This window comes from Mytilus galloprovincialis, chromosome 1, assembly GCF_965363235.1.
Source record: "Mytilus galloprovincialis chromosome 1, xbMytGall1.hap1.1, whole genome shotgun sequence".
NCBI classification, from domain to species: domain Eukaryota; kingdom Metazoa; phylum Mollusca; class Bivalvia; order Mytilida; family Mytilidae; genus Mytilus; species Mytilus galloprovincialis.
The window spans coordinates 71,573,404-71,600,733 of NC_134838.1; the positions used below are offsets into that span (position 1 = coordinate 71,573,404).

General features: G+C 33.3%; 1 protein-coding gene across 1 annotated transcript in view; it reads left to right on the forward strand.

Moving 5' to 3' along the window:
• The first annotated feature begins 2,294 nt into the window (after positions 1-2,294).
• Positions 2,295-27,330, forward strand: part of LOC143044155 (uncharacterized) — a 64,188-nt gene continuing 39,152 nt past the window's right edge. The window contains exons 1-6 of the mRNA XM_076216087.1: positions 2,295-2,362; positions 11,365-11,419; positions 13,598-13,801; positions 22,636-22,851; positions 24,895-25,095; positions 25,522-25,704. Coding sequence (XP_076072202.1) covers positions 11,365-11,419; positions 13,598-13,801; positions 22,636-22,851; positions 24,895-25,095; positions 25,522-25,704 — 859 coding nt within the window. The 5' untranslated portion in view covers positions 2,295-2,362. The remainder of the gene's footprint in view (positions 2,363-11,364; positions 11,420-13,597; positions 13,802-22,635; positions 22,852-24,894; positions 25,096-25,521; positions 25,705-27,330) is intronic.

Sequence of the window (27,330 nt, forward strand, 5' to 3'; positions counted from 1 at the left end):
TCATAACCATGATTTCCTTCAAGTTTTCTTATGTTTTTCGTGTATAAGATGTATAAACAGTGAGCGACCGGCTTGCATGTGTTCAATCATGTGTGTGTTAACAAAACTCCAGTGGATTCGGCTATTTATAAATAAAAGTTACCTGTGTATCAATATGCACGATTGATAGCCAGGCAAAATCTAATTGCTAAAATAGGGAGTACAAATCCGATACTTTATGGGATTGAAAGACATTTACTATGTTTGGATTGTCCCAACAAATTAACAAACTTTAATTATTCATGTCTCAGTGATATCTTCAAATCAGGTAGTAAGAAAACATTCAGCCCGCAGACTGTCCATCGTTCAATTCTTAATAACGTCTCCGAGGCGACGTTAATAAATGTCACATGAACACAGGCACTTGTCCCTATATACTTTAATATAACACAAGGTACTTAACTCTCATTTTTGAAAAATATCAGTCGGTCGCGAAATTCCGCTATATGCCGATTTCTCGGTTGTCATCCCCACTAAAACTTGTTATGTCGCAAATCTAAATTGATTTATCTACACAAAGGTGTATAACATGTCTGCTTTAATAATTGTTGGAATCATCCGTAGCAATTCTATCCAAGTATGTTAATCGTAATTATTTCGTCTACCGACGCCAAATTGGAAGTAACGTCTCGCAGATTTTGTCCAGCAAACACGAAATATTTGTCACTTGTAAATGCTAATTTAAACTGAGGTTATTCCATTTACCCCCACTCCTTACCCACACCAGGTTCTTCGCCTCACTAGATATATATGAGTCAAGTTACACACCACTGATCAAATTCTTTAGTACAAATTCGTTTATCTTAAAATAAAATAGTTAGGAAATTTATGTGTTAAAAAGGGGGATAAATTAACAACTATAGGTTCCCATATGGTCTTCGACAATGAGTAAAAACCATATTACATAGTCAGCTATAAAAAGGTCCCAAAATAACACAATTCAAACGAGAAAACTAACGGCCTGATTTTGTACGTGATATTGAACGAAAAGCAACAAAAGACAACCACTGAGCAAGTGCTCCTGACTTGGGACAGGCACATACATAATGAAGTCTGGTTTACAATAGTCATTGTTCATGTAGTTATGGAAAAATGGTTCCAAAAGATTGCCAAGTGTATGTTCAGAACCACGTTCACCAAACTAAACACATGATGTCAATAAAAATATAAAGCATTATGTCAGTTTCACAGTTTTTACCTTTTTGTTGGCAATCGATAAAAATATGGACATGTGGTATGAATGCCAATTAGACAACTATCCACCAGAACTATTACGACTACGCCTACGACTTCGACTACAATAAATCATACAACAACAAAAACAACAAAATAAGGGGCTAAATGGGAGACAACTAACAACAACAGAGAGAAAGATAAAACATATATAATTACATATTTAGAGGTACAGATGTGGACACAAATGTTAAACGTGAACATGTATGAAGTTAACCATTGATGAAATCTATAATACATTAATATAACGCTTAACCTCGAGTACATCAACAGACATAATGATTTTGTTCTTTAGTGAATGAAAGTAAGTATATTTTTGGGGGATTGGCTAATGCTATCAAAACTTGTTATGCCCATTTTATTATGCCTCATTTATGGATATTATGTTTTCTGGTGTGTTTGTCCGTTCGGCTGTTCGTTCGTCCGTCCGTCTGTCGGTCCCGCTTCAGGTCCAGGTAGTTTTTAATGAAGTTGAAGTCCAATATATATTTGAAACTTAGGACACGTGTTCTCTATGATATGAGCTTTATAATTGCAATGCCAAATTAGAGTTTTTACCCCATTTTTACGGTCCACTAAACATAGAAAATGATAGTGCGGACCGTGTACTATGGACACATTCTTCTTTTTGATATTTTACTTCAAAACAAAATTGTGTTATATAATAGATAGAATATGTTTAATAATATTAACGGTGCTACTTGTACTTCATTGGACACGTATATCGACATCAATGTCTCTTCAGAGATATTTCAAAATCAAAACCTAATACTAAAATTGAAGATTTCTTAAGTGTATTTGGTAACTTGTATTACTAAGACCAGCCTTTACAGGTTGAATTATTTAAACATCGATATTATGCTATATTAAATCACAGTAATAATTTACGTTAAGCTTAGCGTAAACTTTTGAATCCATCTTCCGTTCGATCAATAAATTGAATTGCATGAATGCATGATTGGTCAAGCTTTACCTACTTATATTTGTTAACATTAAATATTCAAAACGCCGGGTACATTTCACAAATAGTATGTCATAAACTTCCTGTTAAGATTGAAAGCACTGTAATGTTAGTTTGATAGAAAACAAGGTACGTTTTCACTTTTTATGATCAGCTATCACAAACAATAATATCTTTATGTTAATTTCATATCAATTTTCAATTTAGATCAAGGATTTGTATAGTAAGACTATACAAATCCTTGTTTAGATTAAATGACTCATGTACATAAAAAAGAAATCCTACATACTAGCTGTTATCTAAACTATTTATTTTTCGTTGAAAAACAAGCAAAGGCATAAAACAGTAACTAGTACTAAAATTTTAAATGTTTAATGTTAGTTCGACAGGTACATATATTCCTTTTAAAATCTCATTAACATGTCATATGCATCGACAGTTAATTAATAAATAAAAAAAATATCAATAATACTTAATGATAAATATGAAATGGATTTGTACTACAAATTTTAATGTATTATATATTCGACAAACGAATTAAAGGCTGTCAAAATTAAAGCACCAAAGGGTGACTGGGATATAGAAATATGGTCACTTAGGACTTCTTTTAAACCGGCAGTCAATCCTTTGCCAAAGTTGGGTGACCGTTGGCTGTGCAGGATTTACAAATACGCAGCTACGTCCAATCGGAATGAGGACGTTACATGTTCATCCAATGTCTCGTATAGAGAGGGTGTTACGCACTCTACACGTAAAAAAAAACATTTGCAACACGTATTTGTGGGATCCGTAGATAAGCTGTTTCAAAGCAAAACTTCCAGCCCTTTCCATTATACATTCATTAACAAGTGGCACTCAAAATGTTCCCGACCTTCCTTCTTGGCGGACTCTATTACAAGACTTAGCTATTGTATCTATTGTTAATTTGTTAAAACTTTGAAAATGCATATAATATTTTCCACTGGATTTTAAGCACCAAACAATCAACCAATGTATCATTCAATGAAAAATAAGAAGATGTGGTGACCTATGATTGCCAATTAGCACTCCGCAAGACTAAATAAAATAAAAATTACCAACTATAGGTCACTATTTGGCCTTCAACAATGAGCAAAACCCATAATGCATAGTCAGCTTTTAAAAGGCCCCGAAATGACCTATGTTAAACAATTCAAGTGAGAAAACTAACAGCCTGATTTATGTTGTTTGTGTTGTATTTAGACTCTTCTACGACGAAATTTGTTTTACATGCACACGTATAAAAATTGCGGTTTTTATCCAACGCAATCATAGTTTTGAACGTAGTTTTCAATTTAGACTTGTAACGTCACGGTACACAAATTGCGCCTTTTAGCAAAAATAGCAGCGGCCTAGAGCCTAAACAATTTGTATTTTTATGATTTGATACTATGAACGTCTTTCAACATAGGTAAACATATTTAGATATACACAAAACGTTCACAGTATTTACTGAAAAAGCAAAATGTACGGAAACGTCTCCATGCGAGGTGATCAAAACGTCATCTTTTTAAAATTAGCAAATACAATATGTTCCAGGTATCCATTTCTTAAAAAAAAACGAAGAGTAAGCAAGGACTAATATCCAATTGATCACAATATTTGAAGAAATTTAACAAAAAGCTCTGTTATTCGACTTTCGACGATGCGAATTTAAGCATGAATGCAATTTGGGTACTCCTCATTACAAAATCATTGATGGTTTGGAAGTCAGTTCAGACCAATTTTTATACGCCCGTCAAAATTTTAACGGGACGTATTATGGTATACAAATGTCCGGTGTCCGTCCATCCATCCGTCCGTCCGTCCGTCCGTCCGTCCGTCCGTCCGTTGTCCGTCCGTCTGTCTGTCTGTCTGTCCGGCGTAAACATGTCGCAACGTAACTTGAGAACGACTTATCCCATTAAACTTAATATAGTTGTTTCTTATGATGGTCAAATGATCTGTATGCTTTTTGGTGAAAATAAGATTAAAACTTTTTGAGTTACGGCACTTTGTAACTAAAACAGGGGTGTTTTTTTTTTCACATGTCGCGCCGTATCTCAAAAACGATTCTTGATTATGGCTTAAAACTTTAAACACTTTTAGTTATATTAATCTTAATATCTGTATACTTTTTGGTGATGATTCAAAATTTTATTTTTGAGTTATTGAGTATTTTGTAAAAAAGGGGGAGGGGTATTTTACATGTCGCACCATATCTCAAAAACGATTTATGATTATTGCTTAAAACTTTACACATGTCTTTGTTATATTAATCTGAAGATCTGTATACTTTTTTTGTGATGATTCAAAATTTCATTTTTGAGTTATTGAGTATTTTGTAAAAAAGGGGGAGGTTTTTTTTACATGTTGTGCCATATCTCAAAAACAATTTATAATTATTGCTTAAAACTTTACACACTTCTTTGTTATATTAATCTAAAGATCTGTATACTTTTTGGTGATGATTCAAAACTTTATTTTGGAGTTATTGAGTATTTTGTTAAACAGGGGAGGGTTTTTTTACATGTCGCGCCGTATCTCAAAAATAATTTATGATTATTGCTTAAAACTTTACACACTTCTTTGTTATATTAATCTAAAGATCTGTATACTTTTTGGTTTTGATTCAAAATTTTATTTTAGTGATATTTAGTTTTTAGTAAAAAAAAAAGAGAAAAAAACAGGGTTAGGGGTTTCACTTGTCCCGCCGTGTCTCAAAAACAATATATGGTTATTGCTTAAAACTTTCTCTGAAACTATTTATGATTATTGCATAAAACTTCCACACAAGACGTAGGGCGTATCATGCGCTCATGGCGCAGCTGTTTATTCTATGATTACATATGGATTCAAAATTAAATTGGTGAAACAAGATAGTAAACAATGATACATCTACAAAATAAACACATAATGAAAACTTTTGTCTGAAGCATAAATAAACGTACTAGGTTAAACAAAAACTGTCAAAATATGTGCAATATTGGGTATCCTCACGTTATATATTATATACATATATATATATATAATACAAGACAGATAGTTTGTGCAATTGGATTGTCATATAAAAATAAAAATCACGTTGTATGATTGCCAATGCGACATTTTATGTAAGGTTTATGTAGAAGAGAGTTTTATTCTGATTATTGTAATAAGTTCTTATGAACTATTTTTGCACCGACGTTGCGCATCTTTTCACAGTAATTGGGCTTTTATGACGTCATTTGATAAGCCGTTTAGTGCAAAGATATGAACCTTATAAGGAAGTTTCCTTATTAGGTCATTGATTTCATCCATATTTGGAATTTCTCCCACGCGAAACAACAACACTAGCGTAAGATTGATAGTATTTTACGTCAGTTCCAGCTTGTCCCTACCGCCGGCTAGCAGCTTTATTTACGTGTCTCATAAATTTCAAGGTACAGTTTTTCTAAAGCAGCAGTTTAAGTTCCAGAATGTTGCAATATATATGCAATATAATTATTTATGCAGTTCATTTAATTGTTCCGGTTTCCAGTTTTTAACGGAGGCAGAAATTTAATAGTTTTCTTGTTTTCTAAATATTATAAATTTTGAGAATAAAGTTTGATAATGAATTTCAACTTTGAATAGGAGAAAGGTGCGTAAAGTCGGCAAACGTATCCGTCTGTTTTAAATACTCAGTGTTGCTGTTAATATATTTTCATGATATACAAAGAGGGTTACGGAAATTGAGATTGATTTATTTGTGTAGTATTTTACATGTATTTATATGGAGAGTTGCTGATATAATCTGTGTTTCCTGAATGTTGATTTTTGGTGTAGTCTAGCTATTTTAGAGTATTATCTTATGTCCGTCTAATCTATACGGACTATTGTTAATTGTTGATTGTTGTTTTAAGATATTTATTTCTGTTAATCCGCGTTCCAGTTGTTTTGAATATAATGTCTGGTGAATAAAAGTTATTATACACTTGAAACGATTTTGTGTTTGCATTCAGAGCATCAACGTAAAGGCGGATCATATAAAAGTACAATCCGTCTCACACACACACACACACATAAAAAGGAGACTGCTCTGACCTAGAAACTATATTTGTGTGATATGCAGTATTCAGTAGCAGTATTAGTAATTATTTCATGTATTCTGAGCCTTCATATTTCCTGTTAAATTCTTTTGGTTCGTTGTTGGTGTCTGTCTGGTCTGGTGGTTGGTTTGGTTGGTTAGAAAGGTTCTCACCGGTTTGCGAACACGTTACATTTGGCGTCGTCGACAGGATTCTACAGTTTCAAAGTAGAATCGAAAGATCCTTTCTAAAAATATTGTTTTTTTTTCTTTTTTTTTGTGTAACAAATTGGTGAGAGGGCAGTGGTATATCAGTAGAGAGATGACAGACAGAACACTTCAGCGGCTTTAAAGTTTTACCGGTGCTGGTGGTAGGGACGACTGGAACTCAACCCCTCTCATGAGATTAGAGGGGGGCAGATAAGGGAGATGGCGGTGAGAAATTAAGGGGAAATATGCAGAATTACTTGAGCAGTTTGAGAAATTGAGCGAGGAGTTTAGAGTAGAGCTAGATGGTTCGGACTCTGTGGATATTCTATATCCGCCTTCACAGCATAGGCAGGTGCAGGGGCGGAGTTATCGCGCACTGGCGGCATAGGGCAACAAGGGGCTACACCAGATTAGTAATACTGATCTTTGGACCCTACTTAGATCAGGGTTGCGCTAATGCTGCTGAGGGGTCCACAGAGGGGTTCCAGTAACCCGGGAGAGTACTTGGGCCTGTACATCAAAGGGGTGAGACTTCGACCGTGCTTCTGCAGGGGCCGGCGGGGCTACGGGGCAGGTACCAGATTTTGTAAGCTGGTGGCAGTGAAATTTACATCAATGCCGAATTGTGCACCTCCTCCTCATTAAAAAAAAAAAGAAATGTAATAAATTTTATAATACTTTATATTTTTATATGGTCGGGCGGCAAGTATTCCTTCTACTTGTGTGATCGATACAGGTTCTACTATTATTGTTTTAAACTCTTGGAAATTTCATCAGATTCCTAGGACAGATAGACCTGAATTTACAAATTGGTTGAAAATGGCCAGTGGTAACTATTGTACGCCTCCTGGGAAAGGCTGGATTTATTTTTTAATATCGGTTTTAAATTATAAAACATGAGATGACTGTGGCTGATATTAAGTCACAAGTAATATTAAGGTTTGATTTTTATATTATGTTGTCCTAGCATAAATGTAGTATAGACTTGGAAAGAAAAATATTACGTGTCGGAAGCAAGTCAATTAAATATAATAGCGAAAGTGCAGAGCAGTAGGTTTGCAGAATCGGAGTTGCTGAAAAGGTTTTTGTTCCAGCGGATTCTGAAATCGTAATTAGATCTCTTTAAGAGACGGATTCATTTAATGATTGTCTTGTTCTCATAGAAAAAGGTCTACTGGTAGCTCGTACTATAGCTAAATCGAAAAAGGGTTTTGTTCCTCTGAGACTTATTGATATATAAGTAAGCAAATTTTACAGAAAACAATATGATTGCAGCTGTGTACGAGTATGTAGGTTCTGTTTGCTCTCATGAAGGTGAAATAAACAAAATGGGTGGGTTTGCCGATGTTCCGTCTGTATCCTATCATGTTCCTGTCATGTCTCTCGTGTCGACTGTATCCTGTTTAGTTCTTGTCATGTGTCTCCCGTGTCGACTGTTATGCTCCTGTCATGTCGACTGTATCCTGTTTTGTTCCTGTCATGTATGTATCCTGTCTAGTTCCTGGCATGTCTCTCGTGTCAACTGTATCCTGTTTTGTTCCTGTCATGTATGTATCCTGTCCAGTTATAGTCATGTCACCCATGTCGACTGTATCCTGTTATGCTCCTGTCATGTATGTATCCTGTTTAGTTCCTGTCATGTGTCTCTCGTGTCAACTGTATCCTGTTTTGTTCCTGTCATGTATGTATCCTGTTCAGTTCCTGGCATGTCTCTCGTGTCAACTGTATCCTGTTTTGTTCCTGTCATGTATGTATCCTGTTCAGTTCCTGGCATGTCTCTCGTGCTGACTGTATCCTGTTTTGTTCCTGATATGTCTCCTGTGTAGTCAGTATCTTGCTCACCAGTACTTGCAAGATTGGTGTTGGTTGTAGGCAAAGCTTACAATTATCTAGTAACTTTTGGTAAGATAACGATAGGTGGTACGTTTTTATAAATTGTATTTTTAAAATAGAAGTTAAGAATTTAAAATTCAAATGTTTATTTCTTATAAGATATGTACATATTATCTTTGATTTGTATACTAGTACTTGTATGTATGTATGCTAGTCACAAGAACTTTAATTTCAAGATCTCGTCTACATAGATAATCCTGATGACAACGAAGAAGATATTTAGTGGACTCTCTAGTAGTGATATGTTATCATGAAACCACTATGGACTTAATGTATGCTTATTATATTTATTGTTCGGAATTTAATAACTAAATTTAAAACAGGGGAGGGAATAATAAAGAAAATTGTAGTTTTCATGTATATGGGTTGTTAAAATTACTACGGGTAAATGTGTGGATATAATTTATATTGGAAACCATTACAACTTTAAAGTTCAAATAGTGATGTTGTATATTCTATTTATTGCTATAATCATAATGTTAGTTACTATGTGTATGTATATTATCTATGTGGAATCAGGTAGCGATAGTTGCCAGTTACCGTATTTGGTTGTGTATAACCCGCGGTCGGGGCGACCTCTTTTTGTAAGGAGGGGGTAATGTGACGTTTTTGACAGATAGCAGTGCCTAAATTTTTATTGATATTGTCTACATAGTTTTGTCTATATTTCTTACAACCGTATCTTGTATTATTTCATTAAAGCAGTAAATGTGTGTATTTTATTTCCTTATTACCTATATATTGTTTAATCTTTTTAATATTGTATGTTCCAGAATGATAGAAAACGTGTGTTTTCTTACCGGCAGCTTTTGATTATTTGTACGTTACTTTCACTTTCGCTTTTATCGGAAGTCACGAGTATTATTATAAATAGAGTGACAATAGAAATCGTATAATTTGTACACTGTCCTGAACATGCTGTAGTTATATTTTTGTATGTTTTTCAAAATAGAGATAAATGTTAGAGTATTTTATGTAAGGTTTATGTAGAAGAGAGTTTTATTCTGATTATTGTAATAAGTTCTTATGAACTATTTTTGCACCGACGTTGCGCATCTTTTCACAGTAATTGGGCTGTTATTACGTCATTTGATCAGACGTTTAGTGCAAAGATATGAACCTTATAAGGAAGTTTCCTTATTAGGTCATTGATTTCATCCATATTTGGAATTTCTCCCACGCGAAACAACAACACTAGCGTAAGATTGATAGTATTTTACGTCAGTTCCAGCTTGTCCCTACCGCCGGCTAGCAGCTTTATTTACGTGTCTCATAAATTTCAAGGTACAGTTTTTCTCAAGCAGCAGTTTAAGTTCCAGAATGTTGCAATATATATGCAATATAATTATTTATGCAGTTCATTTAATTGTTCCGGTTTCCAGTTTTTAACGGAGGCAGAAATTTAATAGTTTTCTTGTTTTCTAAATATTATAAATTTTGAGAATAAAGTTTGATAATGACTTTCAACTTTGAATAGGAGAAAGGTGCGTAAAGTCGGCAAAAGTATCCGTCTGTTTTAAATACTCAGTGTTGCTGTTAATATATTTTCATGATATACAAAGAGGGTTACGGAAATTGAGATTTATTTATTTGTGTAGTATTTTACATGTATTTATATGGAGAGTTGCTGATATAATCTGTGTTTCCTGAATGTTGATTTTTGGTGTAGTCTAGCTATTTTAGAGTATTATCTTATGTCCGTCTAATCTATACGGACTATTGTTAATTGTTGATTGTTGTTTTAAGATATTTATTTCTGTTAATCCGCGTTCCAGTTGTTTTAAATATAATGTCTGGTGAATAAAAGTTATTATACACTTGAAACGATTTTGTGTTTGCATTCAGAGCATCAACGTAAAGGCGGATCATATAAAAGTACAATCCGTCTCACACACACACACACATAAAAAGGAGCTGACCTAGAAACTATATTTGTGTGATATGCAGTATTCAGTAGCAGCATTAGTAATTATTTCATGTATTCTGAGCCTTCATATTTCCTGTTAAATTCTTTTGGTTCGTTGTTGGTGTCTGTCTGGTCTGGTGGTTGGTTTGGTTGGTTAGAAAGGTTCTCACCGGTTTGCGAACACGTTACAATATGTTTTTTGTTGAGCATTTAAATTCATGGTTAAGCTGTTTCCGCGAAATCCACTAAAATTGTTTCAACGAATAATAATGAATCCACAGTATTTGCAATTGTTCATGGGAATTGTTCTCTGGAAGATACTTATTAATTTCCTTAAACAAAACATTTATTCTTCTGTTGCAAGTAGTTTGATGTTGGGGGATAATTAAATTATATTGACACATATAATACATTATCCAGGGAAAGGGATAACAGGTTTTCTGTTGCGATTAGCTGCACAAACAAACAGTTGGTACGCGAACAAACAGTTACGTGTACCTCAAGCTAGGGTCCTGAACAAATTGTTTCGCACACCTCTATGAATGTGAACAAACTGTTACGTTTACCTCTTGGGTACGTGGACAAAGTGTTAAGTATACCTCTAGGATACGTGAAAGACCTATTACATGTACTCGTACTTCTAGGGTAAATGTAACACAATGAATTATAACCAGAACGGCTCTCCATATATATATATGCTATAGGATGACATGATTCAAATTAAATTATCTCATGTTTAGCACAAACATTCTCATGGCCAAGAAAACAAACAACAATAAATACAGGTAGACTAGACAAATTACAGTCAACACTACTCTTAAACAGCAACAATACAGATGAGTGACACAAACCCCACAAAAAAACCCAAAAATAAACAAACAAAAACCCGCGTGACGCATGCGATACTCGCCATGTTACTTCTGTTAGAAGTAGTTGATGAGTCATTCCTGGTGATATAAAATTTATAAAGTCATTGTTATAAAAAAAATGAAATTTTATTCCAACAGCGTGTTTTTTTCCAAACTTTAAAATTTCATTAGTAATAATATGAATTATGATAAAAAAAATCTATTTCAGATGATTTTAAAGCTGGTGCTATTCTTAACTTGTTTTGTCACAGTAGCAGCACAAAGTAAGTATTGTTATTCTATTCATGTTTTCCTTCCCTAAATACATAAAATTGGGCAAGATTCTTTACAAGCTATCAAATTAGATGGGTTAAATAAATTAGCTGTGCCTTTCAGGTCTTACCTTCTATAATGAAAAAAATGCAATTCTCCAACTACAATGTAGAAGAATTGAAATTGCTTAAGTTTTTAGATTTATCATTATAACCTTTATTGAGGGAACTAGAGTTTTACATTCAAGACACAAGAGTTCAACATATCACAAATTAATGAGTTCTTTGTAATTGTAAACAATATTCACGGTTGCGAAACACATCTTCGTCGTGATCAATTTCGCGTAAAATTGGCGCCCGTCAGACTAATAGTTCGCTTGGATGTAAACTTTAAACGTAAGTACTTACATATCATCGTGTTCACACATAGGACCCTCATCATATGCATATTTTTCCTGTGAATATTTTGATGCATATAAATTTTTATCATATACTTAGCAGTGATATGATAGCTTTTTCATATGTGTAATGAGCGGAAGTACGAAAGCCATAATTTCCCACCCGGGCTGATAACCCATATCAGGTGCATCTTGTGCACCATTCGGCAATCCTCGGTAAAATCCGCTACTCTTCTTCTGAGGGTACGGAATCGGCCGAGTTGAGACGAATGCCTGTGCACAAAACCCATAATATAGTGCCTCTCGTGCAAGTTACTTTCGGTGTTTCCGGTATCGGTTGTTTACTTTTCCATTGTGACGTCAGACATTTTTATGACGACGTCTTAATTTACGATAGTTTAGTACTTGCTGACAAATGCCATTGACAATTATGAATCATTTTATAGTACAACAAACATATAATAATGATCATAAAACTCGTCCAAATTTTCAATTTTTCAAAATGCCTCTATAGGAAATGTTACCTATAAATATATATGGAGGTAGTGATGCTGTTGTTGGACAATTATAGTATATTTGATTCATAATTTAACTTCTTTATAAAGTTTTTGACTGTTTTAGTTATTGCATTTGTTTATTTGCCTCACATAAAATTATTGTCGGAAGTATATGATAAAGCGAGTAATACATGGCTTTTTCCATAGCAGCCTGGGTATCATCTCTCGACCCATATCAGCACCTCGACTCCGTCTCGGGCTAATATGGAAAAGGCCATGTATTAAATTCTATATATTTCACTGTTGGTTTCAAAAAGAACATTCACAAAATATTTCAGATCTGCTGAAATTTTGAATAGTGTACACGACATGACCGTTAGCTCACCGCTAATCCATGTGTGTGTCTTATTTTCTCCAATCGTTTACAAAAACTTACCCAACTTTACTAATTCATTCATAATAAACTAGTCGAGTCAATGTATATTTTTGAGATTATTGCGAAACTAACGCAATAATATTTGTTGGTCAATAAATGATCAGTGTTTACGGTAAAAGCATTTAGTTGCGTTTTCTGTATTAAACCATTTTGTAGGTAAAATTTCCACCAGTTGGGGTAAATAAAATGCAATAAAATGTTTGGTTTGGAAACTTCCCTGTTGGTGTAAATAATTGTTCTTGTCGTTTTAGATATACATCTTGTTCTTTGATACTTAGCCTAGTAATGTGTATACATGTGAATCCATTCACGTGACGTTCATTCATGTTGTGTCCTGTTTTGCATTAGGTATCGACATATTTGAATCACATTTTCAAGAAAGATCATTTTAAAAGTACAATAATGTATTTGATGTTTGATGTCATACGTAACCAGAGTTCATTTTCATATCTATATATTAGACCGTTGGTTTTCCCGTATGAATGGTTTTACACAATTAATTTTGGGGCCCTTTATAGCTTTTTGTTCGATGTGAGCCAAGGCTACGTGTTGAAGGCCGTGCATTGACCTGTAATGGTTAACTTTTATAAATTGTTATGTGGATGGAGAGTTGTATCCTTGGCACTCACACCACATCTTCCTATATCTATATATTGTATTTATGGAATAAGAAATATTTATGATGATGAACAGCAGCGCAAAATATGTATGAAGCATTTCTATCTTATATAAAAGAACAGTCGCATATGACGAATGACAAGCTCTAGCAATTAAAATTTATATATATGTGCATAATCCTGATAGACATACGTGAAAAAACCCTCTGCATTATAACATTTAGAACTACTTGTTTTTACAGTAAATCTTACACCACATGGACAGGTAGTACAACGAACAACTCATCCAGGATATAGTGCACACCTGGCAATAGAAGGACCTGCAACTAATAAAAGGGCTGACGGATGTTATATTTCAGCTTCAGGACAAACATACGCATGGTGGGGTCTACAACTGCCAGATGTTGCCCATATGACAAACATTTTAATTTATAACTTGGAAGAATGTAAGTTTTAGTTGCATGAAATAATCTATTTAAATCAAACACTTACATATTTTAGGAGCACGTACATTAATGTTTTAAAGTTAATACTTTTCAACACATATCAAATATCCATACTAATTTTTTACTGAAATCAAATAAAAAGAAGGCATATTTTCATTATTTTCTATTTAAAAAAGTCTTTCAATGTCAGCTTCAATGCACAGTTTCGAGGCTTCGTTAGTGTTATTTATTTTCAAACAACGCATTTCTGAACATTTATCTAACCCAATACAAAAATATCAAAAAAATGGTCAAAATAACAATTTTTCTGACAATTTGTTTTTTCTCTAAAAAATAAATAACACAATTTTTTCTCCAGAAAACCATTACTATAACATGCACAAATTAAAGCTATGAACTGTCTGTTTTTTACAAATTTATTATTTTTTGTGAAGGAATTCAACTGATTTAAAAGGTAAAGAAATCGAAATAACATTCTGTTTTTGTGCGTCCGAAGCGTTTTACTGGAGTAACCCCCAAGCGCTCAAACCTAAACATTTGGAAGTCAGTGGTTTATAAATATGTACGAAGTTAAGGAGCTAAAGCTATAATAACATCGCACTCGGGTTTATTTTACACTGAATAAAACTGAGAATGAAAATGGGGGATGTGTCAAGAAGAGAACAACCCGACGAACGAGCAGAATACAGACCAAAGCCACAAATAGGTCTTCATTAAAGCGTAGGCGTGCTTCAGATTGCCCAATTAACAAAAATGTGTACTAGTTCAATGAAAATTGACGTCATACGACAATACGATTTTAAAGCATGTCAATTCGTAAAGCATTTATAATCTTGTGAGTAGAATTAGAGTAAAATTAATGACACATAATATTGTAGAACCTCAAAGTATAGCTCTGATAATTTTTCCACAGATATAAAACCTTAATAAAAAGTCCAACAGTGTGTAATTAATTTATAATGGTCTGAGACCACAGTAATTTCAAATTGCATTTCTTTATGACAATAAATGAAAATTTAAAAATTCCACGTGCGCTTTTTCAATAACATTTTTACAGTGTGAAATTACATTGTATGTCACAATTATAGAAAACTTATCATCATGTTGATGTTTGAATCATCTACAGCAAACATAATTATGTTTATTGTAAACAAATACCGATTTTAAATTAGTGCACGAATTCTGAGAATGATTTTAATAATCAGTAAAGGATAAAATCCCTGCTTCTACGTAGTGTGGCATTCCAACACTGACGTCATTACATTATAATAGGTTGGATGTATTTAGAATATTTCGAAATATAGATTTTTCCGGATTATAATAGAAACGTATATAGTGTAAGGGAGAGCTCAAAATACGACAATTTCACAAGAAAAAAAAAAAGGGAAATGTGTGAAAAAGTGTTTAAATTCAATCTATTCATTGTTGTGTCTACTTCTCATAAATCTCAGTAAAAATTTTTTGGGGGGGTTTCCAAACTATCAAAACAAAACGATTGACGTGAGGGCGTTTCACTCTGGCCAACCACATAGGGGATTGACGGCTTGAAGCCGTCTTTCCCCAAACACAAGAAATCCAGAGGTTCCCAATTTAAGAAATTTATCCCGTATTCAAAAATTGTATTCCTGGATCCCGAAAGGATCAATGATCCCGAAATCTCGGGCTTAAAAACACACGATCCCGACGTCCAGAAAAAGGTCCTGTCCCTCTCTTTAGTCACGCCAAGTTAAGAGTGGAAAGGACAATCCATTTGAAATGAAATAAAAGTAGGCATATCCTTCATATTAAAAACCGTTTTAAATAGCAAACTAGAAGTATTAGACATAAAAAAAAAACTTGACCTGAGACTAGTAGTGTCAGACTTGACTAATGAATCACAGAAATACGGCAAATTCGACTAAATACTACGATATAGATATAGGAAGATGTGGTGTGAGAACCAATGAGACAACTTTCCATCCAAATAACAATTTAAAAAAGTAAACCATTATAGGTCAATGTACGGCCTTCAACACGGAGCCTTGGCTCACATCGAACAACAAGCTATAAAGGGCCCCAAAATTACTAGTGTAAAACCATTCAAACGGGAAAACCAACGGTCTGATCTATATATAAAAAAAGAGGAACGAGAAACACGTATAAATTACATAAACATACGACAACTACATGTACTGTACATCAGATTCCTGACTTAGGATAGGTGCAAACATTTGCATACCTTGTATTAGGCCTTTTCCCTATCGAATTTGTTTGGAATTTTTTGTCTTTATGAATATATGAAAAAATGTATTCTGTTAAACTTTAATTGTATAAAATTAATCGACTGTTCTAATTCATGTTACATATGAAATGTCTTCCCCACATGTATATCTTTCTTTTCCATTTTAAGAATATTTATTAACTGAAATAAAAACTTTCCACTTACCTATATATAAATATTAATAACATTTCTGAGTAGTTTTAATCAATTTATTCACTAATTGGGACAAATTCTGTATATCTTTCACGTTTTATTCCCGATCCGATGGCATTTTATTATAAAACAGGATGTGGGTACGCGTAGCCTACAAACGCCAATTTCGCTATTCGTACCCGCATGCGGGTACGCGCATACACTGCCTAAGAAGAAAGGGGAAAAACCATGAATAACACAGTAAACACATTGACAAAACTCCCAGTATATTTTATTTTATCATGGCAATTATAACGCTTAATCTATATTGTTTAGTATACAAACATGAAATCGACAATCAAATTATACCACCAGCTATTTAATTGTACGATGTTGGTACTACTACTACTACTTTGCGTTACACGACGTTCCTCAAAAACAGGGACTTAGTCCTTGCTCAAAATAAGGTGATTTTGAAATGTCAAAGAACTCAGGCATTTTTCGTGTTATTTAGCCTGGCATTGTCGGTATGTTTTCGGCTTATAAGTTTGATTTTCCCATTGCACGTTATATGTTGCCTCCCTTATTGTGCAGTAGTAAATATTCCAGAAGCACGAAATAGATACTTAAGATCTCGTATCATGACTAAACAATTAATAAAAAAATGATTCATTTTTTTCAGACAGGATAATATGCTCATCTCGGGGCCTTTAATAGCTGACTTACTTTTGTCTCTTGTGGAGAGTGGTCTCATTGGCAATCATATACTATAGTACCACATTTCCTTTTATTGGGCGCACTACGTTTGCACACATTTGGGTATTAAAATGTTTTACGTTTGCACTCACCTTTTGATTACATTTGCGCATATTTTTTTAAGGAGGCTCGCGGGTACAAAAATTTCAGCAAAAAATTAAACATTTGTCTTTTCATTACAAATTATATTTATGACACTATTAGTTATTACTTTTATGTTATGGTACAAAAATCACACCAAAACAAAATCGATTTTAGGTTATTTTCAATTTCGATATTTACCTCTATTTCTCCTATTAGTTCATCAGACAAAAGGAGATTAACATTCATTTTTCTATTAAGTATAACATAAGACAAAGTTTGTTTATCATGTTTATAGAAAATATAGCAAAATCCTATATTTATTTTTTTTATTTAGACCCGCGAGCCCCCTTAACAGGTTTATTCCAATCAATCTAGATTGCCAGTGTGTTCTCTTTTTATTCAAAAAAGTGTCTCGCAACAAAATTTCAGTGATTTGATACCTCAAGCTGACTTGTATAATAAAATTATATCAATGCATCAACCAAAGCTGACCATATTTACACTTTATTATGTAAATCTATATATATACAGTGGAGATCACTTCTAACCTCTCATTAGAACTGTCAGGAGAACTGTCATAGAACTGTTCTTATCTAACCTGTCCTAGAACAGTTCTACCTAGAACAGTTCTACCCTAGAACTGTTCTAAGTAGAACTGTCAGAATCAGTTCTAGGTAGAACTGACTAAATCAGTTCTAGGTAGAAATGTCAGGATCAGTTCTAGGGTAGAACTGTCTAAATCAGTTCTAGGTAGAACTGTCCAAATCAGTTCTAACCGTAGAACTCTCAGCAGAACTGACTAAATCAGTCAGGACTGTAGAACAGTTCTAAACTGACGTCACTGCAGTAAGGGCACTTTAGAATTTAGATGAAATAAATCACTTCCAATTACTTTGCTATATAATAGCAGATTTTCTATATTTCTTTCTGATCATACGTTACATGTACAAATATTGAAGTGAATAGGAGGTTATCCAACTCATCGAAGAAATATTTTTATAAGATTGCATAGAAAACATCATTGTTTACGTTTCTTCGTTCCCCGGTTTTAATAGTCTCTTCATACATGTCATAAATATATCTCTGCATTTACAATGTAATTCATGGAATTTTAATTGTAATTTACCTTGTTTGCCTTGGATTTACATTAATTTAAGATTCTGTTTTGACAAATGTTCATACTGGATGCATTATGGGATATTAATGATAAAAGTGTTGTATTATAACGTAAAAAGACTATATCCATTTGCACCATCTCGTCAATTTAGCCAGACTTATCCATAACGATTATAAATGATATCATGGAGTCTGAAACTCAGAAAAAATATATTCATCTGAACATGAATGAAGCATTTGCCACTGGACGTTCGGCTACAAACAAAATCATGCATTTTTCTTTGCCTTCTTCCATTTGTCTTCAAATTATATTAACAGTATACTATTCCAAGAAGAGAACTTCCCATACATGTACTTCTTATTTTAAAATAAAGTATATGAATCAGTCATGTGAGTGTTGGATGATGCCGTAAAATAGTTTTGTTTAAAAAAAAACCATCACAAACTAACTGACTTAAAAAGTCACTTTAGTGACGGTTCATTATTATGGATACAGAGAGAAAATAAGGGTGCTCTAAATTTTTAGATATGGTATAAATACACCTTATCGCTATTTGTCTGCCATTACTGGATATCGCACAGGTTCTCGTAAAAAATTGACATCATAAAACAAAATATCTGACGCCACAATGGAAAAGTGATTATTGTATGCTTCAAAAGTTCAAGAGGCTGGGTTAGCCAGGATTAGCAATATAGGTGTATTGTGTTCCAAAGTTGGTGTCATTTTTATCATCCGATCCGTCCTGACATAGAAATATTATTGGTTTACAATGAGGCCATATATATTTACATGATAAGTGTAAATAAGTTCAGTTTTGGTTGATATTGTCAAATAATTTTGTTAAAATGACTCAGTCTGATACATGTATATCGAAACTACTGAAATTTGTTTACAATTCAATATTTTGAATAAAAAGAGGACTTGCAGAAATTGCTGGTACTCTAAATTGATGTGATATTTTTTTTTAGCCAATGTGTTACAATATTGCTGTCATTTGAATTATACAATCCATCGTGATATGTAACTACATGTATAAGTGATTTATTATGCGGCTATATATATATTTACATTTACATTATAAAGTGTAAATATGGTCAGTTTTGGTTGATGCTGTCACATATGGTCAGTTTTGGTTGATGCGGTCAAATATGGTCAGTTTTCATGGTTTTGGTTGATGCGGACAAATAGTTTTGTTATATCCATGAGATATCAAAACTACTGAAATTAGTTTACGATTCAAAATTTTGATTAAAAAGAGGACATGCTGGCACTTTAAACTGATGTGAGCATAATTTTGTTTTCCAATGTTGCTTTCCTTTATCATGTTTATATTGAACAATCCATCCTGATATAAAAATATAAGCACGCGCAATATAAAATTCTACTCGGAACAATATTCCCCAATATTCATGCAATAACCCTATAATATAGATCATTTGTATTATAATGATAATACACTCCATCCTTACATACAAATATTACAGATTTACTATGCGACTATAAGAGTTGTATAAAAAAGAGCAAATATGGTCAGTTTTGGTTGATGTGGTTAATTATGGTCAGTTTTGGTTGATGCTGTCAAATATGGCCAGTTTTGATTGATACAGACAAATAATTTTGTAACATGAGTCAGTCTGAGGTATGAAAACTACTGATATTTGTTTCTGATGCGATATTTTGAATAAAATAGGAAATGCTGGCACCCTCAATTAATGCGAAAAAAAAATTTGTGGTCATTGATTTCCAATATTGCAGTTATTTATATACATGTACTACAGTCCCTCTCGAACTAAAATTATACCTGAATTGCTGTGCAGCTATATAGATTTACATAATAAAAAGCAAATATGGTAAGTTTTGGTTGATGCAGTCAAAAGATTTTATTACACGACTCAGTCTGAAGTATAAAAACTACTGATATTTTTTTATGATTCAATATTTTGAATAAAACAAGGACATGCTCATTGGAGGATCAAGCGGAGGGGGTCCAGGGGTTGGAACCCCACTTTTTTTTTTAACATCAATGCATATGAATGGGAGCATATAGTTCGACCCCAGCCTTGATCTAGCTGTCCCTGCATGCTGGGACTATAAATTGATGTGAACAATTACATTTTTTCCCCAAAATTCCTGTTACTTGTATATATTACAGTCCCTCTAGACCTAAAATAGTTTTTTTTCTGTACAAACTTTTTTTTCGACTTCGGCGAAGAACAATCTATTTTTTGAGCGACAAACCGAAAACAATTTTTTTCTTTCAATTTTAGCATTACATATAGTGGCAGCTGAGGATGAAACAAACAATTTTTTTTTCTCAGGGTCCAAACAAACAAATTTTTCACCAAAAACTGGAAACAAACGTTTTTTCCAAAAAAATTAATAAACCAGAGCCCCCTCCCTCCGCCCCTTCCCCCCAGAAAATCAAATGGTTGCTGCCTAAGTCTTGCCGATTATAAATCTGAAATAAAACCGGCAAAATGGCAAACTCTATATAATTTAAATCGCTTTTTTACAAAACCCTTTATATTAAGGCAAAGTGTTCTTAAAACTGATAAATCAACTCTAGCCGTACAATTTATAAATCAATTTTAGCCGCAGAATTTATAAATCAATTTTAGCCGTAGAATTTATAAATCAATTCTGGCCGTAGAATTTATAAAAATCAATTCTAGCCGTAGAATTAGAAATCAATTCTAACCGTAGAACTGTTCTAGAAGTAGAACTGACCAAATATCTGGTCAGTTCTAGCTAGAACTGTCAGGATCAGTTCTAGGGTAGAACTGTCAGGATCAGTTCTAGGGTAGAACTGTCAGGATCAGTTCTAGGTAGAACTGTCCAAATCAGTTCTAGGTAGAACTGACCAAATCAGTTCTAGCTAGAACTGACTAAAAGGTGTCAGGCTGACAGTTCTACGTACTGTTTTAGAACAGTTCTCCTGACAGATTTTAATGAGAGGTTAGAAGTGATCTCCACTGTAGCTGCATAGTGAATCAGCAATATTTTGATATCAGAATGCATTGCATAATACAAATGACAGCAACATCGCAACACAATGGCAACAAATATTTATTCCAATCAATCAAGATTGACAGCATATCCTCTTTTTATTCAAAATAGTGTCTCTCAACAAAATTTCAGTGATTTGATACCTCAAACTGACTCATACAATAAAATAATTTAAACGCGTCAACAAAACTTCAGTGATTTGATACCGCGTCAACCAAAACTGACCATATTTCATGTATTTGCACTTTATTATTTAAATCTATAAAGCAGGAATTACACAATATTGCCTGGGCATGCCTAGTTTGCACTTCCTGGATGCTAACAATTTGAAATTACGGCTAGGTCATGCTAGTTGTGTTTGGAAATGCATTTCACATATAAGAGATCAAGGAGGCATTTTGGTTCCATAATATGGAATAATATATCAGAATGTAATTTTGTAAGTACATATGATTTATAGAACTGCATGTTTTAATAAAAAAAAAATTTAATGTTATCATCATACATAATTAAGTAAGCAACTATATATACATGTATGTGTGACCGAACAACTTATGCTATTATAAGTTTGAATTTGTAACTGATGTTAGTACTGCATTATCATGATCATGTTTATTAAGATTAAGTTAAATTATATAATGCAATTATTACCTAGCTTTATACTCAATACACATTTGAGATTTTCATTTTTAATACAGGTATATTATATGTCATTTGAGAATGACTCCTGCCCTTTTTTCAAAACCCAAATGCATACATGTATGTATTTCCTTAAAAATCTCATGAGTTTGCAAGAATTCTTTCAATGACTGTTTGTATAAAGACAGGAATTGACTTTTTAAAAATGTTGCTGTGTAATTTGAAAGAGATGAATTGAATGTGTCTACACACATATTGGTATATGTGTAGTTCCTGCAAGTTTGCCGCAAGTTTACAACAAACAATTGCCGCAAGCTTGCAGCAAACAATTACCGCAAGCTTGCGGCAAATCTAATTTGCATAAATATGTTTGCAGCAAGCTTGCAGCAAACTTCATTTGCATGGTAAAATGGTTGCGGCAAGTTTGCAGCAAACGTTTGCTACAAGCTTGCGGCAATGTTTTCTGCTAACTTGCGGCAAATGTTTGCCGCAAGGCTTATTTTTCGGTAAGGATATGTTTACAATCCGAAAAATTAAAATAAAAAAAACTTCGTTTTCAACCAATGAAATGTCATAAACCATACCTTCACACCATTCCCTATTGCACGTTACACAATCACAACATTCCTCATGCACCATTACACCATTCCCCTTACATCATACACCATAGTACCATACACCTTACACCATTACACCATACACGTTTTTTTTAAGTTTACACCATCCAAGGGCTGTACATGTGTATTTACAAAAATCAATGATTGGTTTCAACAGAAATGTCAATTTCGAAACCATTCATTCCATCTTTATTTCACTATGTTTGTTTTTCTCCATTAACAGATCCTGAACGTATGGATCAGTTTAGTTTGTATCTAGTGAATGGAAGTGCAGATGGAAGTAGCGATGCAGGTCTGTGCTACACAGACTTAGGAGTAGCAGGCTTCCCTAAAGTTACTCAGAACATTACTTGTAATATGCTTGCAAAAAATATGTATTTCATTAACAAAAGATCCAGTGCGAATTGCTATATAGAACTGTGTTACGTAGCAATTTATGGTAAAGTATTCAAAAGTATACAGTACATTATTTGTGTCAGAATTTTGTTTCATGATATTCTTGGGAGGAAGAATTCCTAAGCATCTGTGTGTGTGCATCAATTGAAGGTTCACGTTTCTAGTAGATCACAATATTTAGATTAAGTGGTGGGTGTCTGTTTGCTGTATTTATAAAATTCGAACTCTAATTAATTGAAAAAAAAATTTAAGTAAAAAGTAAAATCACAAAAATACTGAACTCCGAGGAAAATTCAATCAAAAAGTCCCTAATCAAATTGCAACATCAAATGACAAAACACATCAAGCGAATGGATAACAACTGTCATATTCCTGACGGTACATGCATTTTCAAATGTAGAAAATGGTAGATTGAACCTGGTTTTATAGCGCCAAAACACTCACTTGTACGACAGTCGCATCAAAACAAACTGACACAATAAGTAAAAATGTCACAAATAGAGGTAAATAGTCTAAAATGTAGTTGCTGATCATAATTTGAAATATACAGTGTGTGAGTAGACACAATGTTAAGTTATTCTATACGCTGTATGTTCAATCAAAGTCATACTATTAGAATTTAAACAAGAAGCGCGTTATGTTGTGTGTGAAACGGCAATATTATGAAAATGATTGTGTTGCTTTTCAGTAAATTCTGCTTATTTCAAAATATCTGAACACTTAACTTAAACAAAACCTGTAGCATCTACCCAAACCTCTTCATAACTATATTTGTAACCATAACAATCTAAATTTTAAAATAGCCCTGATAAAGTTTACAGAGTTATGTTTGATTTTTATGATTACTTCTCAAACTTATAACAGCTGAAAACAAAATATCCGAAGACTCCTATGCGTTTTTAAGCGATGTAATCATTGAAACCTTAACTAAATGCTACAAGAAACCTGCAGCATTCACTCGGAACCTGTAAAAACTGAAGCAGTTTTGAATGTGGTATAATTGCCCCAAATTTTACCAAACCTTTTCAAGTCTATAGAAAAAAAGATGTGGTATTGAAAGCGAATGAGACAAATCTCCATCGAAATCACTATTATTATAGGTCAAAATACGGCCTTCAACACAGAGCCTTGGCTAACTCCGAACAGCAAACCCGACGGTCTAATCTATATAAAAACGAGAAACGAGAAAGACTTATGTACAACATCAACAAACGACAACCAATGAACAACGAGTTCCTGACTTAGGAGAGGTGCAAACAAATGCAGCGGGTATAAACATTATAACAGGCGTTAACCTTCACCATAACCTACAGTAGTAGTGTAACATCACAACATAGAAAGACACACTATAAAATATCAATTGAAATAGACATTTAAACAAAACCAGGTAACCATAAACTGAATGAATAAATCTGATCCATGACACACTATAAATACAAAATTAACAAAAAAGGGGGAGATGACACGACTTATGCAATGCCAAAATTAAAGTTTTGAAGGGCAGCAGTATAGTTAGGATTCAACCTTATAATATATATGTATAATGTAATTTATAGATAAAGCGATATCTATTTAGCTCATTTAGTAGTTAAATGGAAAACCTGGAAATTTATCAACTTTATTTCTTTGCCATGTATCGTCAGAGAGGGAGTTTCTTCAGAGTAAATGTCAGTCAATTGATTTTATATTAAGGCTACACTTAGTTGGTCCTTTGATCATGTGAGTTAAAACATTTTCTTTTTAACAAGATGAATATGTTACAGTGAATTAAATTTTAAATTAAGTAGTATGTATACTCCTTGATATTTGCAGGGGTTATATGTAAACTTAATTACTGGACAGGAGTGTCTATGGATTACCGATAATCAATTAATAATTCTAGAATTGTATAAAACACTGGTTTATCAATCATTCAAGAAGTAACGAAATTGAAGACATATAAGGGTTTAGTGCGTTAAAGTATCATTAAAACTGAAACACTCAATAGTATAGAAAACACATTACCAAAGTAATATATATAGAATGATAGCGTTAGAATGACACATTAATTTGAAATTATATGGTAAAACAATAATTAACATTGTAGGATGCTTCAAAGGTACATGGGGAGCAAACTGTAAAGAACAGTGTCCACCAAATTGTATAAACAATCATTGTGAAATTGAAAACGGCAACTGTGTCTGGGGATGTGACGCAAATAATTGTGTCAATAACAAATGTGATATACGGACCGGTGTCTGTATTGATGGATGCGTAGATGGTCGAGCCGGACAATACTGTAGAAAATGTATGTCTTTTCTTTTAATCTAATCTCAAATATCAAGCAATGGTTCAGTTGGAATGAAGACCCCAATTTGTAAAAGAAATCATTTTAAACATGTTAAATCAGTTAACAGTACATAATGGTACATATATCATATTTTGATTTTATATATTTTAATAGATAAAAACATTTGTTCTTAGTTAATTATGTGTTATTGCTTTCGTAATATTTTATCAACACTATTTTCTCTTTGCATTTAGTTTTGTTTTGAAATGTTTAGGGTTTTGCTTTCATTTTTACATCATTCAATACTACTAATTAAAGTTGAATTTGTAAAATCACATCGTTTTTTGTTTTGGTTTGCGTAGGTGAAGAAACTACATTTTTGGACATACAGTATATCATGATTACTCCAAATTGTTTTAGTTATTTACATGTTGTATGTCACAGATAATTTAGCTTACAATGGGACAGCTACACAAAATCCTCCAAATCCAAGTTTTCCAGCAAGTTTGTCAATTGATGGAAAACGTAAAGACGGCATGTGTTCCAGGACAACAGGACGAAGTTCGTACATACAGGTTGACACTGGCTCTATGAGTGTTGTAACTACAGTTTATCTGACCTTTGCTGGTAAGATATATTTAGCTGTGGAAGTTGTTTTTTTAGTATCCGCTATTTGGCTGTGGTTTAGCAAACTATGGCAATGTTCAAAGAAGTTAATGACACATTTTTATCGAATTCAATGATTTTATTGTAATTAAGAAGTTGATGCAATACATAATAAAAGAACATATAGTCCGGCGGCTACAAGCATATTTCAGACGAATTATGCACATCATGCTACACGCATGAACTTTGGCATAGACCTTCCTCAACTATTACTCTTTTATTTCAGATAGAGAGGCATTTGACAAAAATGTCTCATTTCCGGTAAAATCCAAAATGGCGGACATCATACTTAAATCATCCCTATATCGAAGGCTAGTATGTGAAAAGGTGTTATTATCATGCTACTAACATAAAATTTTGTACCAACCTTTGTTATATACTACTTTTGGATATATGATATAGATGAGATGTCTTCAAAAACCATACTTCCGGTAAAATCAAACATGGCGGATATAGTACTAGAACATTAAGCATAGTTTTAGGGAGGGTAATTGAAATGTGTTTTAATATATTGCTACTGTCATTCGTTGTGCATGAACCTTTTTGTTTGGTGCTTCTCATGCATACAATGTATAAGACATATACTTAGAAACCTTACTTCCGGTAAAATCCAAAATGGCGGACATAGAAATATCAATTTATTTTTTTAATCTTCAACTTTTTTTCAAAATGTAAAGAAAATGTTTTTTTTTTATTTGTTTGGTTTTTTTTTTTGCTTGTCATTAAACTATTGGGTTCTAGTTATCCTCAAAACCACTAATTTTTTTCTGTTGTAAATTTCTTTAAAAAAAAACCAATATGGTGTAAATTTTAAAAATGAGTCCTCAATCCATATCTTTGATTTAGATAGATTGGTTCAAACAAAATAAAATTACTGAAGTAAAAATGTACTAATACATTTTTCAAATTACTACTTCTTGGCTAAAAATTCATTTTCATTCACAGTCACCACCACATGCAAACAAAGCAGTGCACGGGATACCCGATTTTTCACATTAACAACGACTGCAACATCCTCTGTATCTGTATCTGTATGAATACGTTGTCAATAACAATTCTGGCTTTAATATTACGAGCGCCGCCGATTAATTGACGAGGCGTAAGAGCATATTTGACGCTCTCTTTGCTTGATGCCCAAACTAAAGTGTCGTCTAGCTGATTCGACGTGATTGCTGTCTTTACAAAGAATGAGTTTGAGTATTGTGGTGGTTTGCTTAGTGGAATGTCAAAACACTCAGAGTGATTCTTTACTTGCTTTTCCACAATATTTGTTGTGTGGTAGTCTTCGAGTTTCTTGGCAGTTATGTTTCTCTTAGGAAGTGCTTTTTTTGAGAAATTCGTCTGGTTCAATAGCTGGAATCAGCCCCTTAACCACTTTGTACATGAATATCAACTTCTAGCTTGTTCGTCTTGCAATTGTCTGGAGGTCTTGTAGTTCCAGTAGGGCAAGCATATTGAGGACACACCCGTCCTCTCTTGACTTGGTATCTATGGTGATAAATCTTGCCGCTTGACGTTGTATCCTTTCTAGCTTATTTATGCTTATTACCATGTAGGGGTCCTACACTCTGGCTCCATATTCCATCA